Below are 19,846 nucleotides of genomic sequence, written 5' to 3'. Positions count from 1 at the left end.
CACACATGAAAGGGATCAGCACTGTAGGGTTCTGAATACATCATTTGAATGAATGAGCATCACAATCTGATTTATATGTATTTGAAAAAGGCTGTCTTCTAAGCTTTGCACAAACTTATTGAAATAATGACCTCTTTGCTTATGCTTTGTCTCTATAAGGCAAAATCCTGGCTGCATATAATGTAACTCAAACTTGAAGCTCAGCCAATTATAAAGATAAAGCTTGTCAAATTGGCACAGATCTTCATGTTACTAAACAGAACTTTGAAACATAAAGATTGCAAGGGAGAAACAAATTCAAATCTGTTACTCATTTGAAGGTTTAAAATTGCCACATAAAAGTAAAGTTAAGCTCATAAAATATGCATCCTAAGTTGTAAGCAGTATGTGGAGTGGAAAGCCCTGCTGGCTGCCCTGCAGTTAAGGAAAAAAGATTCAGAAGAAATTATAGCTAAGAGATCAACATACATTAGTAAAATACATTTCAGATTTCATTTATAAAAACAAAGAGGCATGATTTCACGCTATAGCAAAAGGGCAATTAGTAATGGTAATGCACAGCAATCTGGGCAAGGAGATACACACACAATTTTGGAACGGCAATTCTTGTGTAACACAAAGTAGGTTAATTATATAGCAAGTTTCCTCACCTGTTCATGGATCCAAGAAAGCAAAAGTAATGATGGAAAGGCAAAACAATCATAAACTTAAGCACAGCTCATAGCTAAGGGAAAAATTAATGTGGTTTATAAACCTTCCTCCCCCCACCCACCCACAAAAAATGGGAAAATATTACACAAGGTGACATATCCCTTTAATCCTAATGTATTTGTTCGGTCCTATCATTGCATATCCATGAGAAAAAATAGGGCTGAGGATTCTTTGATGATACAATCTGAGATACAGGAACAAGTAACCATTGTGTTTTGTCACAATGTTAATTAACACAGGAATCTTTCAACTGTATATGTAAGATTTAAAGAGAAAGTGTTGCTCATATATTTTCGCTTGGATTCTAAGATACATTAACTTAAGGAGGTTTGTGGAAGAAACTTCCCTTCGTCTCACTGCCCCCTCTCCATGCAAAGCATCTCTGGAGGCTTGGAGGTCTCTTCCTGGACAAAATGGGGTAGCATTCAGGGAGGTTGCTGGTGGAGAGAGGGATTGCCTAAATTTAGGATTGAACTCAAATGCTTTAACAAGGAAGTTCATGGAAAGTATGTTTCCTGTTGTTTTCTCCACTCCAGTAGCCCTGCTCCCAAGGCCCTTATTCAGAAGGTTTCCTGACCACCCAGAAAGGCTCTTTTATGAGGGAGACAGGGTGCATATGGCTTTAGGCAAAAGTAAGGAATGGGGAACTTATCTGTGGACTTTACAATAAAATTTGTTATGGTAATAGTACATGCAGTGTCAGATTGGAGCTTGGACTGGGTTTTGTTGATTTCTTTCTCCCCTCTGACCCCCAGTGTCCAATATATTGGACAGAATTGTTCCAAAGCAATGGGCTGGAGCAATGGTACATTGCTTGTGTTTTTGCTTCTATTGAAATATTAGTACAAAAATATATGTCAGTTTAAATCTATGCAGCATAAAGTCTCTGGTTAACAGACTGAACATAGGACTAAGCTTAAGTTCCTTAATGGCGAGATTCAAGGATCAGAAAGGACCCAAGTTAAAGAGTATGCATGCCACTAGAAGGGAGTTGAATATACTTGCATCAGGCTTAAAGAGTTTTTTTGTTGGTATGTTTGTTTACAAACCAGTATAGTTTGGCCAAGTGTTTTGCTGTTCAGTGGCCTGAGCTACTGAGTTGTTAAGGCTAGGACACCATGTTTGTGTTGAGTGCTGATAATTCAATATTCCCAATCAATTTCAGACCAGCATATGTTGTAGGTTAGAGATATAGATAGCATATGTGAAGCATGGGGCACAGGCAAACTGCTTTTAAAAACCACTGACCATGCTCAATGGTTTTCTTCTTTTGTTGAACTACTTTGTTAGTGTTGCTATATATATGTAGTAGTAGTAGTAGTAGTAGTAGTAGTAGTAGTAGTAGTAATAATAATATTAATAATAATAATAATAATAGAAACCTATACACTGATTTGCCTCTTGAGCTGTGGGAAATCATGTACCAAATTTCCAGCTTGGCACATGGTTTTTTCCTGTGGGTAGATGCATATGCCTATACCGCATAATCATTAACATTTCTAAACAGCATGGATCTCTTCTTTAGGATCTCATGGCAGGAAAATAAGCACATAGCTAGACTTGAATTGTGCATCCATGGAATGACATGCTTACACACACAGCAGCTTTTTCAGGTGTCATAGTCCAAAATATCCAGTGAAAAAAGATGAATATGTGTAGGACAATTATAGATAGGATCAGTAATTGGCACCTGAAACTGCCCTAAATCATCCTGTCCCAAAGTTCCTCCCAACATTTCACCTTCTAAATTATTTCACGCGCCACTGACTCTCACATTTGCAAGCTCTTCCTTGCTTGCCCAAATCTTGCCTCAGCTCCAACACCCACGCCCCTTTCTCACATGACATTGCTTAGCCTCCAAAATAACATTGCATACCAAATTAGAATCCTTTCCCTCAATTCTGCCAACTAAACACCCTTACCTGAAAGTGTGAAGGAAGATCCCTTTTAGTTTATCAATTCTGTCTGTCTGTCTGTCTGTCTTGCATCCAACACATTATCATATTGGTGTCCCTTGTAAGCCTCCTCTGCGCAGGCAAAGTGCTTATTATTTTGTCTGTTGATGTTCACATAATCCATATAATAAATGGGAGCAGCAGCAGCAGCAGATCAACCCCTTACTTTTACCCTACCAATATACTGTTTTATCTGGAATGTGTCTGTGAACTGAATATCATTCTATTGCCTTTTAATTGTGACTTGAAATAATGACACACTTTAAGCTGATCATATGGATGTAGCCTAACAACTCTTTGAGAATCATCTGTGCTACATTTTTAGAAGTGTCTCCTACTTAGGGTAGATTGTAATCCAAGTCAAAGTTGATGAGATAAGCAACAGGAACAAACTTACTTTGTGGGACAAAGGGAGAATTTGGTCTATTGTCTATATATCCATGTATCTTCATAGTATGCTTTTTATCTTTTAAATTTTTCTTTAAGGGTTGTTCTCTGTGGTTTGCATTAACTAAGTTAAACAGGCTTTGCTTCAAGAATTACTGTGTCATGCTTTGAGAACTTTAAACACTGATCCTCAAATATCTTAGGTGTGTAGATGCCCTATTGAGACATAACTTAGTGGTGATTTTATATCATCTAATTAGCTTTCATCTACTAAGATCGTCTTAACTTTCTCATTTGCTGATCTGGACTTGAAGATTGTATTTCAGATTGTAATAATCTGTTTTTAGTTGAGTCAGAATTTAGCACCAGGAGAACCATAATACCTAGGGTAAAATTAAATTACTGCGTAAAGCAAATACATATTTTTTTTTAATTCAGAGGAACAGAAAATAGCCAAATGATACATTAGCATGGCATTCATGAATATTTCTCAAGAACTTCTGTAGTCTGGTTTAATCAGGGCTTTTTTTAAGGGTGTTTTTTTTTTTGCTGCAGAAATTAATCAGTATGCTTTAGATACAAAATCTTTTCTGAACCTGAAATAGCCTTGAATGAGCACTTAGAGTGCTTCTGACTTTCCAACAAAAGTGAATTCTGTTATGAATGCTTTAGACGGTTCTTCCATTAAGATAATTCATGGTAAGTGCCCAAGATCAGTGTACAAAATATTAAACAAAAGCTGTTTTTAACTGGGGTAGAAAGAGCAGTTCTACTAGGAAATAATCATAGAATGAATATAATTTTCATTTTTTGTTAAAAGTTACTTTGGACAGGCTAGGAATCGGATTAATACCTTTCCTGCATACAAATGCCATTACTTCTCAATGGTAAGTCAGAATAAGGCAAAAATATGTGAGCTCCTGGCTCTATCTTGATAATGGTGATAATGTATAACTTTTTAGCTGTATTAATCTCATTTGGTGGTACTTCTGCTTTGCTGTTCTATAAAATATAACTGGTTTTGAATGGAGGATATACTTGATCTTCTGTTTTGTGATCTTAATACCAATGGGATAGATTTTCTCAGCTTGAACATTTGTTGGCGCGAAACAAAAGAATAATTTTATTATATTCATTATATGAAAGCTTTAGGGGTTTTATCTGTTTTTTTCTAATCAATACTTTGAAAAGAATTGTCACTCCAGTGTATTATGAATTTTTAATGTTGCCATTTTTTTCTCAGCTATGAAATAAATTTGTATTTTTTAAAGGATTCATTCAGTCACTAATGGGCTTGGGGCAACCTTAAATTATAAAGTTGAGGCTTGGTCATCTATTCTAGCTTGTGAGTCAGTGCATTTAACAGTATCTTCTCGTAAGACAAATTACAGATAGATAATGCAAGATTTTGCTACTAACTAATGGAATATGTTTTATGTAGAAGTGTCTACTTACGATCGATATATATATATATATATATATATATATATGCAGGTTTTGGTGTCCTCGGGTGTCTTCCCGTGTAAAAGTTGGGGTGTCTAGGCGACGTTTCGACGAGGTCTCACTCGTCATCTTCAGGCTGGTGCTTTCGGCTTCTTGTTACTGGAAACCAGCCTGAAGATGACGAGTGAGACCTCGTCGAAACGTCGCCTAGACACCCCAACTTTTACACGGGAAGACACCCGAGGACACCAAAACCTGCATTCCTGTACCCGTGAAAATCTACGAAAGCATATATATATATATATATATATATATATACACACACATACACAGAGAGAGAGAGAGTGTAGACACTTCTACACTTCTGTATATATGCATTGCATTACATTATGTATATGCTATCATACGTTTCTAGATTTAGACCCCCCCCCCCTACTTTATAAATGGGGGTTGAATGTGTAAGATGTTAGACTTTGACCAGTGTAATCAAATGAGCAGTATAAACTGATACTGGGATCCATAAGGCTGCTAGCACAGTGTCATTGTTTTTAAAAAGTACTGAACAGCTGACTCCCATATCCCATCACAAAATACCTTTGCAGACCTCTCCTCACAATCTGAAGCCCACATAGGTTGGCAAAAAGTGTTCTATAGTGCTGAGTACTAGACAATGTTCCTTGTGGAAGAGCAGGCTGGCTATCCTTTCTATCCTGCCTTTTTCAGCAATTTAGTTGGGGACAGTGCTGGATCTACATATAAACTAAACAAGGTATAGGAAAGGAAAAAACCTGGATGTACATTTCCAAAATATTAGATAAAAAACAAATAAAATAAAACCTACATACAGCAACAGTGTTTTGTGTTGTGTATGGACCTGTTAAGTCCACAAATTACCATATAGCATATATTCAACACAATGACAGTGACAATTTGTTGTTGACAAAGGACAGCTGGGCATATAAAGGGCACCATTACCTTCAGTAGCTTAGGGCCTCATCAAACCTAAATCAGGCCCTGGTTGGGGATATAAGACTATATGAAGCAGGAGAGTCAGGCAGGCTGGAGATTCTTGACTGTCTTGGACAGAACACTCAGCACAAGCCTCATTTCCATTATCTCTTTGGAAATATGCTTGAGGCTTTAGTTACCTGTGCTTTTGTGTCCACTTACTATTTTCCCTACAGTTTTTACCCCAAGTCAACCTTACACATTCTTAAAAAAGAAAAAAGAAAAGAAGATATTTTAAAGGATGTATTTGGGGAATCACCAGTGAGAATCCCACCCCTTTTCTTTGAGCAAGTTTTCCAATGTGGCATCAGGGGCACATGTTTTTCTTTTAAAAAAAATAAATCCTCGTTATATATGACAAACCAAATTCCCCATACATAAAAACCAAGTAGCCAACTGCATACTACTTTGAAATCTGTCTAGAAAGTAGGAAGAAGAGCTTCGGTGTATATTAAAAATATTAGGCACTGATAAAGTTGGTCAAAATAATCAGGTATTTTGATGAACAGTAAAATAAAAGGGGGAAAAAACCAGGAAAAGAAGATTTAAGTTGTTTGAAATCTTTATCTTTCATGCCATGATGGTCTTTAATTAGACACCAGCTATTGTGCCATGGTACATTAACATTCCAAGAATGTCATATTGAGAAAAAATAATTACATTTAATAATTTCTACATTTCACTTTCTCAGTTGCTGTACTTGACAATAGAGGATGCAGTTGGGTAGTCAGGAGGGCAATAGATTTATTGCTGTAAGGCTGCTTTTTATGCTTCAGTTAAGGCCAGTTTAAAGGGGTTTCATTTATATGCGTTTTCTAAGCACATCCTACCTCTACCCTACGATTATGTTCCTGAGTTTATACACAGCCTCTTAAGCACATTATGAGTACCTCTTAAATAGCTGCCTTGGTTCAAAACAAAATATGCTTTAATCAGGGCAGATTTAGAAAATTGTTTCTTGTCTGTAAGTGGAGGTGCTTAGAGAGGGCCATTCTCTCATGTCTGCTTTCTCACATTCAGACTGGTTCTTCTCTTTGTATGTTGAGGTGGTTTTGCCACGTGAATGAACTTCCTTTGATTATGTGTTTATGACTCTCTCTCAGTTTGAAAGCACCCCCAGGTGCAAGCAGATAAATAGGGACCGCTTACTAGCGGGAAGGTAAACGGCGTTTCCGTGTGCTGCGCTGGCTCGCCAGATGCGGCTTGTCACACTGGCCACGTGACCTGGAAGTGTCTGCGGACAGCGCTGGCCCCCGGCCTCTTAAGTGAGATGGGCGCACAACCCTAGAGTCGGACACGACTGGCCCGCACGGGCAGGGGTACCTTTACCTTTACTCTATGTGTGTGTGTGTGTGTTTGTGGTGTTGGGCACAGAGTGAGCGTGAGAGGCAATAGTCTCTGGAGAACAGTGCAGTGCTTTTCTCTGCTGCCTCTTGCATTACAGTTGCCAGAAAGGAAAACCCTCTCTTTCCAGCTCTTTGGATTTTATTATTGTCCTCATGGGAATAGGACAGTGAAGTTTATCCTTGTAAAAATATGGATGGAGTGAAAGGTGATGCAGTCTAAATAAGCAGGGACAGGAAAAAGAGGAGAAAGTTTTAGACAGCTGGCAGGGGAGCCTGTTTCATGTCTACTCTTCTTGGATGCACTGTTTACACATTTAACACTTTATGTATGTTTGTGTCTAATGTTTGGATGTAGTGGATTGTATCACCAGTATAGAGAACAAGGGTATTTATATATGTTTCCCAATGAGCTCAGACTCCCATGCTGGTAGATATGGTTGTGAGTGCTGACTGAAAAATATAACTACTATGGTTCCTGTTTTGTTTGCCACCCACCCAGACTACATATTACAACACAATTGTGTCTAACGTTAACCAAACAGCTGCTTCCGGAAATAGCAGGATGTGCAACTCTCTCCCCACTTTCTCCTTTATTCCAGAAATTTTACTCTAGGGCAACCCCCCCCCCCCCCAAAAAAAAAAGATTCGACTTTTTAAATGTAAACATTGGTCTGGAGCCCTTACATGGGTGGAAATGTTTGGAAGAGGGGATTTAATGAAAAATAAGGAAAGAACAAGGTTTTCTAAAAAAAAAAAAAAATCTGGGACATTCTTCACTGCAAGGTGTGGTGTCCTGTTACCCTCCAGCTATTATTGGACTCCAAGTACCATTCTGCCCGAGCCATCATGGCCAGTGGTCAGGGATGATGGAAGTTGTATTTCAGCAACATAGGGAGGACCACAAGTTCCCCATCTCCTCTTTACAGTGTTAAAATGCAAACTGAACTGTAGTATTTAATGCATCTGATATATAAATTTCTACATATGTCCATGCTTCTTTCTGAAGTTACTATTTTAGTTCACCTTAATATAAAATAAGGTAAAAAGGTAAAGGACCCCTGACAATTAAGTCCAGTTGCGAACAACTCTGGGGTTGCGGCGCTCATCTCGCTTTACTGGCCGAGGGAGCCAACGTTTGTCCGCAGACAGTTTTTCCAGGTCATGTGGCCAGCATGACTAAGCCGGTTCTGGCGAAACCAGAGCAGCACACGGAAATGCCGTTTACCTTCCCACCAGAGCGGTACCTATTTATCCACTTGCACTTTGACGTGCTTTCGAACTGCTAGGTGGGCAGGAGCTGGGACCGAGCAACGGGAGCTCACCCCATCGTGGGGATTCGAACTGCCGACCTTCTGATCGGCAAGCCCAAGACTCAGTGGTTTACACCACAGTGCCACCTGCATCCCCACAAAGGTACAGATGTTAAATATTAACTTTTAACAAAAATAGCTTTGAATAATGATGCAGCAAAAGCATATCTGATTTGCTGCTATTTTCACCTAAACATCATGTGCAATTGGAAAATTGGGAGCAAAATCCACCTGAAGCTATTGAGCCCTTAAGAACTTCTGAAGTTAGAGCCCCTAATTTCTTTAACAGCATACATTACAAAGGAGAATGAATGAGATAGCATTAGGCTTCCTGCATTTCAATTTGTGTTTGATATATTGTTCAAACAGACACCATAAGACTTAAAATATGAAATGTAGTCACTAATATAGCCTTTTGTGTTCTAAGCATCCCACCATTATTCCCTGAGCTACTCAGTTGTTGCAGTCAGTTTCCTCCTACTGACCTAGTCCTCACTGTCATTGTTGCAGAGAATAGTGGCACATATTTGATATTTTCCTCTGATGCAGTGCTGTGTTATCTATGTAGCGTGCTAAAGCTATTAAAATTCTGCATTATTTTAGTGTTTCAAACTTTAAACTTTATTTGATTATAATTTATCTTGATTCTACTAGTTATGTTGCAGACCCCCCACAATGCTTCACCCCTTCAGTTTCTCAGTTTGAGTTCACTTAGCATTTTTAATGAATACATGTTAATTGATACCTGTGATATCGACCCACTGAAAATGTTTTTGAAGTAGAGACATGCATGCTACCATGTGTTCATCAAGTAGATATGATGTGGAGGTCTGTGACTGGCTGTCTTTCCATAAAGCAAAAAGAGTGTGTCTACTTCTGATTCTAACACGTTTAATAGGTACATACAAGAAGTCTGGAACATGAAGTGCAAAGCACCCCTGAGATTTCACTAAGTATTGCTTTCAAGTTCATCAGCATTGCCCCTAAGCTCAAAGTTCTCATGATGCTGAAGTTTTCTGTGTGTGCCTGGTGCAAATACAGAACACACATGTGTCCTCGTCTCATTTCTCTTTTTATATCTGAAATACTTTATAAATTGGATTTTATAGTGCAATAAACATTAATTTCCTAGTCTTCTGTGCATTCGTGCTGAAATGGCAATTTAAAACATTGACTTGCTTTCTATCTTCCACTAGAGAATAAAATCATTTTTACCCAATTTAAAGGAACATGGCAATTATTAACCTACCTATAGATTATACATGCACTGTTCCTGCATGTGTCACAGTTAGATGTGTCTTGACCAGTCCGATATGAAAGCCTACAAAGATAAGAACATGAAATGATTAAAAGTGTTTGCTTATTTCTTGGTTTGCTTTCGTTTTCTACAGCAATTAACACCTTATTTTCCCCAGTGGGTTGCTGGCCATACTTTTACACCTGTGCTTTGGAATATAAGGATGCCTATGAACTTTGATATTCAAGGGCAGACAGTTTAAGCAGATGGCTGCGGTTAAAATATGTAAAATGAACAGGATGTTCACCTATAATTTGCACATTATAGATTACCATACTTAGCAAAAACATAGTGGGTGACAAGTTCTGCCCTGAGTGATGTGCATTGTCCACCCCCATCAGGCGAATGTTCCAGTCGCCTGTGGTAGCCAACAGGAATGAAGACTATTACCATAACTAAATATTCAAAGTCATTATTCAGCAGCAGGGCTTTATTATGAAGAAAGGCATACAAATCACTCTCACTCTTATAATTTGCTTTCTAGCTCCTAGACACTATTGCTGGAAATACGACATATAGCACCTGAACATTTGAAGGGACTGCCTTCCACGAGCTGTCCGTGGCCTGTGGGCTGTCCGTTTCTAATGTAATATAGTAAACTAATTGTTGTATAGCTGTAATACAGGTGAAGCTTTGAGAAAGCTTAAGGTTACAGGCCAGATTCAGGTAGCTTTGCATACTGCAAAGCAAGTTGTTAAAAGATAACATCCAAATTAGGTGCAAGTTTTTATCCCAAATCCTGTAAGTTTGGTTTTTTTAAAAAAGATTGTTAGCAAGTTTAAGAATTAATTCAGTAAGCCACTTGAAAACGAGGTGAGGTGTAGAATGCTGTGGTTTGGATATTAATATGTGTGCAAGGACGATCTAGTTTGAACTCTGTGTTTACCCTGCCCTGCCTGCATATAAAATCCTGTGGAAAACTTCAGTGCCCCAGAAACACCACTGGTGAAATTGCTGTTGCTTATGTACTTATATGAATCTCAGTGCTATTCAGGACACAGCCTATACATACCTGGGAGTAAGTCCTACTGAACTCAGTGGCAAATACTTCACAGTCAAAAAAGTGGAGAGCAGGGGATTGTACCACATGCCACATTTAAGGTCCAGCAGCATGAACATAAGGAAATGTGCTCAATATTCCTGGCTGCCAAGGCCATTTAGCGTACACTCAGCCTTATCATTTTTATTTTCCATTTCTGGGGTGCACTTCAAATCCAATCCATTCACCAGTGAACTGTGAAAGTGGTTCCATGAGCCGGGGTGTGTGTGTCTCTTTAAATAGTAGCCTCCACCCCAATGCACCGTGATCAGTTATCTGTTTTTTATATCAAGTTATCAGTGTGCATAGCACTTTACAGAACACAAGAGGATAGGTCCCTGGCCTGGGGGAATTTGGAATCTAAACTTTATACTCTGGGAAGACAAGAGAAGGGGAGGCAGGGGTACATATGTAGTTCTTTTGAGTTACACATCATGTTAGTCATCTGCTTCAGCAAGTGAGATGAATTTCAAAAGCAGCTTGTGATATGAAATAAGGCTCAGCTTATAATACATGCTCTGCTGTGTTATTATAAATGCCTTGCTTCAACTGAAGTAGCTCTTTGGATCCTAGCCAAAGTATACCTGCCAGCCTATCAATTATTGACTCCCAAATTATCCCAAATGCTCTCTGTGTGCTAATGTTTGAAACAAAGCAAAATAAGAAGGGGAGTTATTGTCTCTGTTTGGTTGGCTGCTGTAGGAAACAAAATGCTGAACTAGACAGACCTTTTCTCTGATCTAGCAGGGCTCTTCTTATGTCATTGTGAACTATAAACACAAATTTACATCTACCAACAAGCACAAAAGTGTCAGTCTATATATAATTTTTTATATTAGAGTGCATATTTTAATGTATCTCATAGCACTCTTCTTCATCTGGTGGGTCAGGATTCACTAGTGAGTCACAGCCTGATCCAAGGTAAGGTGGACCTCAACAGGAGCAATACCACCATGCAAATATATGGTAAAAGATTAATAAATGGGTCCCCAAATGTTTGTGCTAAAAGTGTCTCCTAGGTCTGAAGAGGTCTCGAATGTGTCACATATCATGTTTGCTTCCTTAGAACGTTGGTTCTACTCATTGTTACCACTTAGAGGAACAGTCAGCTCTTTTAGGTTCAAACTGGACCAATGGCAGATTAGCTCCAATGGGGGATTTGCCCAAAATCAAATTGCAGCTTTAGAATAGGAATACAACAAGGGAAGGAGGGATTGAATCTCCCCTTCGCATGCTGGGACTCCAGCATTTGGCTGCTCTTGCTCATGGATGCAATTTACAGTTTAAAAACTAGCACATGAAATGCAGAGATCATTTAATGCCACATATACTTTGGCCCTTAATCTGCCTTGTTCTTGAAAGAAGTGAAGAGCTTTTGGAAAAACTTATCTTGTCTGAGTCAAGGGCATGTTAGTAGATGGGAATATATATCATTATATTTCACCTCCTACTTTGTATTTCAGTAATAATATTTACAAACATGCTCACCACATATAAAGGTGTCAGATGGGATCAAGTAACATCCACATTTTGAACAGATAACAGTGACTTGTCTATATACAAAGATAACCCATAAACTGAAGCCTCTAATGTACATTAGTGCAGCAATTAGTTATTGTAAATATTTGCCATAAGATGTTTCTGCCCATTATAATGTATAGCAAGTTTCAAGTAGTTCTGCCTGCCAAATCTTTGAGACAGTTTAACAGTTGTGTCCTGGGATACTGTCACCTCCAAATGAGGTCCGTTCACGCTGTCATTGAGAGAGAATGTGTTCCTATAGAGTCAGCCATATTTCTGCATTTCATCATTTAACCTTGAAGAATGCAACGTGAAGCCTTGTAATAGATTGTGACTCAAATAGTTCATGAAAGCACCATTTCAGTTCCTCAGAATAATAACACTTCTTTTGTTTATTTGGGGGCGGGCAGTAGGCTCAAGACTTCCCCTCCCTTTCATATAAATCTATGTGGGCCACTGCTGTGCATCACATTGAATTTAATATAATGAAGTTCAAAGTGGATCAGTCTCTTGCTACCAAATTTTGGAGCAAATATAAAACGTGTTGCTTCCCCCTGAATTTTATCAGCTAACTAACCAATAACTGAACAGTGTCAATACATCCCTTCATAACTGGTCTTAGCCAAGTAGAAACGGTTGCCTTATATGTTCCATTGGGCCCCTACCAATTCACCCCTGCCCTGTGCCAAATTAATTTAAACATGAATTACTTTGCTTTCAAGGGTTAGGCAGGTTGATGAGTTTAATGGCATAACTGTTATGCAAATTCTTTTTGACTGGCTTATACCCTCACAAGTACCTATCAGTTAGAATCCCTAGCTGAATTAGCTCTCAACTGTTCAGTGATTATTCTACTTCACGGACTGTGGCTAATAGCCCTTAGCCAGTCTGAGTGCAGGGATTAATAATATCCTAGTTATTATGTAAATGAAAGCTCCCTTATCCAATCGGATTCTGCTGAATTTCACAACTGAGTACATTTAGGGGTCAGTGACTCTAATATCCTTGGGCTGTGGTTTGCTTAGTTCCATTTCAGTATGCTAACAGTGAATGTGGCGATTTTTAAGTACAACTACAACTGCCACCTCTTTTATCTGGTTTGCAGTGGGCATGTAAAGCACAGCATTTCGACAATAAAATGTTTTGAGTGAAACTAGAATCTATGTAATTACACAGAGAAAAAAATTACTGGCTTGAAGGAGGTGTCACCACTCGAAATTCTCCCCCCCCCCATAGGACAACAGTGCCTGCTCTTTAGGAATACGAGAACGAGTCACTCTTCCTGAGAGCCCCAGATGCGTCGTGGTTGTTGTTATTGTATAAACAAAACTCTTCAGTGTCTGCTTTGCCATTCTGTTCAGTGGAGCAGCGATTTCTGTCTCTGTGTTTCTTTTCATATGCAGAACTACCCCACCACTAAAATTTGTGCTGCAATTTGCATGTATGTGTACCTACACACACTTAATACTGTAGGCATTGTATTCACGGTGCTTGAAAGGGTTAACTGGATTAATTTCAGCAGCTACTGCAGTGAACGATTGTCATGTGTTTTTAAAAGACTGACCTTTTAAAAAAAATTTATAGGTTTCAGGGGAATGCTGTGGGCAGAGTGTATCTTGATTTCAGTAAGGCTTTTGAAAAAATCCCCCATGATATTCTTGTGAGGAAGTTGGTAAAATGTGGGTTGAATGAGATAACAAGATTTGTAGACTGATCGAACCCAAAGAGTACTCAGTCATGGTTCCTCGTCATCCTGTGGAAAAGTGACAAGTGGGGTGCCACAGCGTTCAGTCCTGGTCCCGTTGTTGTTCAATGTCTTTATAAATGACTTGGATGAAGGAATTGAGGAGATGTTCATCAAATTTGCAGATGACACCAAACTGGGAGGAGTAGCTAATTCTGTTAGATGACAGAATCAGAATTCAAAATGACCTTAACGGATTGGAGAACTGGGCACAAGCTAACAAAATGAATTTCAGCAGGGACAAATGTAAGGTTCTGCACTTAGGCAGGAAGAACCAGATACACAAGTATTAAATGGGGGATACCTCGCTTACTAGCAGTACATGTGAAAAGAATCTAGGGGTCTTGGTGGACCACAAGCTTATCATGAGTCAACAGTGTGATGCAGCAGCAAAACAAATTAATGCTATTCTAGGCTGCATCAGCAGAAGTATACTGTAGTGTCCAGATCAAGGTAAATAATAGTACCACTCTATTCTGCCTTGGTCAGACCACACCTTGAATACTGTGTCCAATTCTGGGCACCACAATTTGAGAAGGATGTTGACAAGTTGGAATGTGTGCAGAGGAGGGTAAGCAAGATGGAAACCAAACTTTATGAGGAACGGTTGAAGGAGCTGGGTATGTTTAGCCTGGAAAAGAGGAGAGTGAGAAGAGACAAAATAGCCATCTTCAAATATCTTAAGGGCTGTCACATGGAAGAGGGAACAAGCTTGCTTTCTCCTGCTCTAGTCCAGCCCTCAGCAAACTTATTCAGCAGGGGGCCAGTCCACTGTCCCTCAGACCTTGTGGGGGGCCAGACTATTTTTTTGTGGGGGATGAACAAATTCCTATGCCCCACAAATAACCCATAGATGCATTTTAAATAAAAAGCACACATTCTACTCAAGTAAAAACATGCTGATTCCCGGACCATCCACGGGCCGGATTTAGAAGGCGGTTGGGCCGGATCCAGCCCCCAAGCTTTAGTTTGCCTACCCCTGCTCTAGATGGTAGGACTCAAGGCAATGGCTTCAAGTTACAAGAAAGGAGATTCCAACTAAACATTTTGGGGAAAATTCTGACAGTAAGAGCTGTTTGGCAGTGGAACAGACTCCCACGAGAGGTGATAGACTCTCCTTCCTTGGAGGTTTTTAATCAGAGGTTGGATGGCCATCTGTCATGGATACTTTAGCTATGATTCCTGCATTGCAGGGATTGGAAAAGATGACCTTTGAGGTCCCTTCAAACTCTTATGATTCTATGTTTACAGCAAATGTATGACAGGCATAGGCAAACTCGGCCCTCCAGATGTTTTGGGACTACAGTTCCCATCATCCCTGACCAGCGGTGCTGTTAGCTAGGGATCATGGGAGCTGTAGTCCCAAAACATCTGGAGGGCCGAGTTTGCCTATGCCTGGTGTATGACCTAGGTATGGTCCTAAGGGCCAGATAGAGAAGGCAAGAGGGTTGCGTATCATTGAATCAAGATATACAAAACAAGGGTAAGAAACATATTGTGCTAAGAAGAACAAGGAAACCTTTAGGGGAAAGATGCCAAAAATAATTCTCAAATGCTGAGTTTAGTTTTTCTATGTATAGGCTTAGCAGTTCTGGATACTGCTTTTTAAATTGGTCATCATATGTCTTATTTTACTTCAATGCACAGCCACTAATTCTTTGGAGAAAAATTATGAAACCCTACAGTATGCCATACAACTACTACCACCACTGACACCTTTTAAATAATATAGCTGCTAGTTCCTGCGGTGTGCATTTGTTTGGCAATTCCGAAATTTCAAGCCCTTAGTAACGGTATGTTAAATCCATTAAAAAAAAGCAAACAAACTTTCATTCTGTCATTAGTCTCCCAACACATGACTCTAGGAATCTTTCACTAGTGGAGAGAAACTGGGGGGTGGTGCTTCTTAACCGCATCTTGGTGCACTCCCTTGCTTCTTTTCTCCCACTGTGAATGGGACAGCTCTGCCTATCCCCTCACCTTCATATCTAGGAATGATATGGAACGGATGGCATGAAATCACTGGCTGCTGTTCCTTTTCAGGGGCTGGGAAAGTTACCTTTAGACATGTGATTTGGTCTTTGCGCCATTTGGCTTCTTCCCTATTTTATCTGTGGCTGCCATTTTGTGCAGAAGCATGTTGTCTGGCACATGGAGCTCAGCAAATAAATTCATCAAAGGGGATCTGCCTGGAATTTCCCTGCCAACTTCTAGATGTAGAAACTTTCCATGAGATGCAGATCAATCATTTTCTTTCTTGTGGTGATGATGAGGAAAACCAATCTCACTTAAAAAAAAAAAAAGGTCACAAAAGGTGAAAATAGCCGTTCAGGTGGGAAAAGAGAAAAAGCAGTGATCCACTTCCTATTATAACTGCACCTCAATTGTGCAGAAAGCATCTTGTAATCACCAGTGTGTTGGAGTTCACAACTACATGGAAGGATCATCAGCTACTGACACATGGGTGCTGTACCTGGAGTAGATTGGGATTCCCAGAAGTGATGTTTTGTTTAGTAAAGTGCTTCACCTACAATAACATCATTCTTTCAGTTAACTTCTACATTTGTAGTGGTTGAATTGTAGAATTCCAAAACATATTTGTTTTATTCTGGTGGTTATAACTGACATCTTCTATTCAGCAAATGCCCCTTCAAACTTCTCTCCCTACTATAGCCATGCAATTGCTACCTCTACCCTTCCAGAATCAAATTGCTCAACAACTTCATCTGTCTGTGGCTATTTCATCAAAGAACTTTGGAGCCCCCCAAATGACGGCTAATTCCTGTAAGCAAGTCACACTCTTATTACAATACTAATCATCTGGGGGGATCATCTTTACAATCTAGTGGCACAATGGACCTGCTCCAAGCCTGAAGCTGGGATAAGTGTCAGCTGGCTTAAACTGAATGCCATACAGGCTGTTCTCCTAGCATTTCAGGAGCAATGACATCTTGATTCATAGCAATGATAACATAGCCAAAGCATGCATAAACCAACAAGGCAGTACTCATCACAACACTGAAGAATAGTCTTCCATGACTCCTTGAAAGACTGCCTACAATATACTGGGATAAAAGTGACTGGCCATCCACAGAGATAGTCTATATTTGCTAGTGGGTTAAAACACAACAGTGGACTAGGTGAGCAGATAAACAGGTAGAATGGATGCTTAAATCTTCAGATAAGCATTTTCTTTCTCTTAAATATAAAAATCCATTGGGACAGATGTCTTTGTGAGAGATTGTCTGACTGGTCTGCTCTACTTTCCTTCTATCAAGTTGATTCTTTGGGTCATTCAGAAGATTCAGGAACAGCAGGTGGAGGTAATGCTAGTCTCACTCCACTCACCAAGGAGATCATGGTTCCTGGGTGTAGCCAAGCTGTCAACATGAACCATGAAGTCTTCTCTTTTCTATATGCCTGCACCCAAGACAATGCACTATCCCAGAGATCAAGACTCAGAAAATAGGTAGCACAAATTTGTATATCTATGAGCCTGAAGAAATGGAAAGAATCTCTCTTGCCTGCTCAACTCTATCACCACTAAGAACAGATGTGTTTTTTCAGGAATGAATTGAAAGTATAGAACATCTAAATACCATTATGTATTTGGTCTCACACTGTAGCAACAACAATCCAGTATAACTGCTAAGGGGCCATTCACAAATTATTCTCCACCTTCCTGGATTGTTCTGAGGCAGAAAAGCTGAATAGGCCAAAAGTTCACACTTTTCCATTCTACTCACTGGAGAAAACTGAACAACTAAACCAGGAGCTCCTGTTTCTTTTACTTGATACCCAGATTGGGGGCAAGGTGGCAGTTTTGAATGTAGAATATCATCTGAGTTTATAAGATTAACCCACTGCTAATTCAGTTTTCATACCTCCCTACAGTAAGAGCCATGAAAGTGGGGAAGGAGCCCACTCATGTTCACTTCCCAACTGAAAGCCCATGGGATGAAGAGGAGCTAACATGTAGAATACTACTCAAGTGAAGTTCAACTGAATGAATAAAATCACTGACAATGTATACCAAAAGTTGTTGGTGGTAGAAACAAATAAATATACTTTGGACAATTCACCTCCAGAATATATATATTTTCTTCATTAAGGGCAATTGACATGAGATAGTTAAATAATTGAAGACTGCTCTGCTCTTAAGTCCTTTGTTGACCCTGTGTAAGTTATATAGTAGTAGTAGTAGTAGTAGTAGTAGTAGTAGTAGTAGTAATAACTATTATTATTATTATTTATATGCTGCCTATCTGACTGGATTGCACAGCCATTCTGAGCAGCTTCCAGCAAATTACTTCAAAACACACATTCAAAGCTTGTTTTTAGAAAGCCTGCACAAGCTTTTGGTTGCTTTCTGTGAGCCATAATTAAATGATTGCATTGGTAATTTTCAATAAAAAAGAGCAAAAAATTCTTTCTTAAGTGATAATCTCTTTGAAAGTCTCATAATTAAAGCTCCTCTTACTCGTGTGTGGTTGAAGGTCAAACTGACCCATTTTGTAATATCCTTCTTAACTAATACGAATTCATCGGAGTAGATAACTCAGAAGTTATAATGCTAAAGAACAACAATGATGACTTCTGGAAATAAAATCTATGCAGACTTCATAGGTCCCCTTAAATCATCTGAATTTTCACACAGCTGTTCTCTATCTAACTTACATAATTCTTGTTTTGTGCTGTAATCAGATTTTTTAAAGATGTCTGTTAGGTATAAGCTGTTAAAGCAGAAGAGAGTTGGAAGTCTAAACAGTGGAAAGCCACCCATACAAATTTTATTTTCTACATTGGTATCCTGCCTTTCACCAAAGAGTTCAGGACTTCATTGCAGCTTCACAATATACCGAAGAGAGAGAGTAACTTCACCTAGGTCCCCCACTGAACATAGCTGACTAGGTCTTTGAGACTGGTTTACCCACAGAGAAACTATAACCACTTCATGTAGCATGGCCATAAGCCTTGATTTAATATCCATTACGGGGAAGCTGTGCCATCCAGATAAAAAGAAAACTAGGGTTAATTTGGATACCACATTTTATGTCTTTTCAAAGTCTTAGCTTTCCCTAGCATCAAACATATAAAATGCTTTAACACACTTGTCTATTTCAACCGACAGTGACTCTCCAACATCTTAGGCAGAAGTTTATCCTATCCCTATTGCTTGGAATGCTTTGACTGGAGATATTAGGGAATAAACTTGAGATTTGCTGCAAGTAAGTGATATACCACTGAGCCATGAGCCTCCCTTGCTTGTGCAGTCAAATATGATGAGTGAACAGAGAAGTCATGGCTAGCTGTAATTTCTGTGATAGCAGTGACACCCTTTTTTCTTATTCAGTGATATTTATAAGCCTGGCTGAGGCATACAAAAAGATATTAGGATATGTTTTCCAGTTGGCCCTTAGTTGGTGCAAAGGGCAAGAGTGGTGGGTACTGCCATCATTATACAGTGGAATATATATTAGACATCTTAACCAAATAATTCTAGGATATCCTGCATTTGTCTGGCTTTCAGTTATCCTGCAGATCAATATGTTGTGCTACTTCACCATAGGAAGTATGGGAGAAGGAAAATTTCTCGCTTCTTTCTTCACTATCTGGGCCTCCTGTTGTGTTTCCTGAAATAATTTTGCACGGGACAGACATACTAATGATTCTATGTGTGGTTCCCTGTAGCTTAGGTTGCTTTAACCATCAAGAATTGTGTTTATTTAACTCATTCTTGAATCGTGGAAGCACCTGTGGCACACTATATTCTGGGTAATGTGGTTAACTTTTGGGGGCAATGTATTGCAGGATAATGGTGCGTGTACGTGTTCCTGCTTTTGGTCATGTGCAGTCATGTGGATCAGTATTCCTTACCAAACTATAAGTCTTTGAAGCTAAAAGACAGCAATTACATGATTTGGATGCCGAATTCTAGCTTTTGATTTGAGGATAAAAGGAATCAGCCGTTCTCAATTTCAAGGCAACTGCTTATAAGGCATCTAAAATAATGAAGGTTTTGTTGGGGGGGAGTGTTGCAGATAACTATTATTTTAAAAACTGAAGTTAAGAAAATCATAGCTGA

At 39.2% G+C, this 19,846-nt stretch overlaps 2 protein-coding genes and 1 long non-coding RNA gene across 8 annotated transcripts in view; 2 read left to right on the top strand and 1 right to left on the bottom strand.

Annotated features, from left to right (window-relative positions):
* The window catches only part of DOCK1 (dedicator of cytokinesis 1), a 371,865-nt gene that overhangs the window by 135,135 nt on the left and 216,884 nt on the right, over positions 1–19,846 (top strand). The gene's annotated exons all lie outside the window — the stretch shown is intronic.
* Positions 1–19,846, bottom strand: part of INSYN2A (inhibitory synaptic factor 2A) — a 61,253-nt gene that overhangs the window by 4,564 nt on the left and 36,843 nt on the right. For all 3 annotated transcript variants that reach the window (XM_083741083.1, XM_083741085.1, XM_083741084.1), the window contains one exon: positions 9,410–9,481. In XM_083741083.1, the coding sequence (XP_083597209.1) occupies positions 9,410–9,481 (72 nt within the window). The remainder of the gene's footprint in view (positions 1–9,409; positions 9,482–19,846) is intronic.
* LOC310845698 lies at positions 7,530–9,291 on the top strand. The gene is made up of 2 exons (XR_014564914.1): positions 7,530–8,263; positions 9,059–9,291. It is a non-coding gene; the product is annotated as an uncharacterized lncRNA (long non-coding RNA).

This window comes from Podarcis gaigeae (assembly GCF_964106915.1).
Source record: "Podarcis gaigeae genome assembly, chromosome: 5".
Classification (NCBI taxonomy): domain Eukaryota; kingdom Metazoa; phylum Chordata; class Lepidosauria; order Squamata; family Lacertidae; genus Podarcis; species Podarcis gaigeae.
The sequence above is the reverse complement of the archived record's forward strand: the minus strand, read 5'-3'. Positions and strand labels throughout refer to the sequence as shown.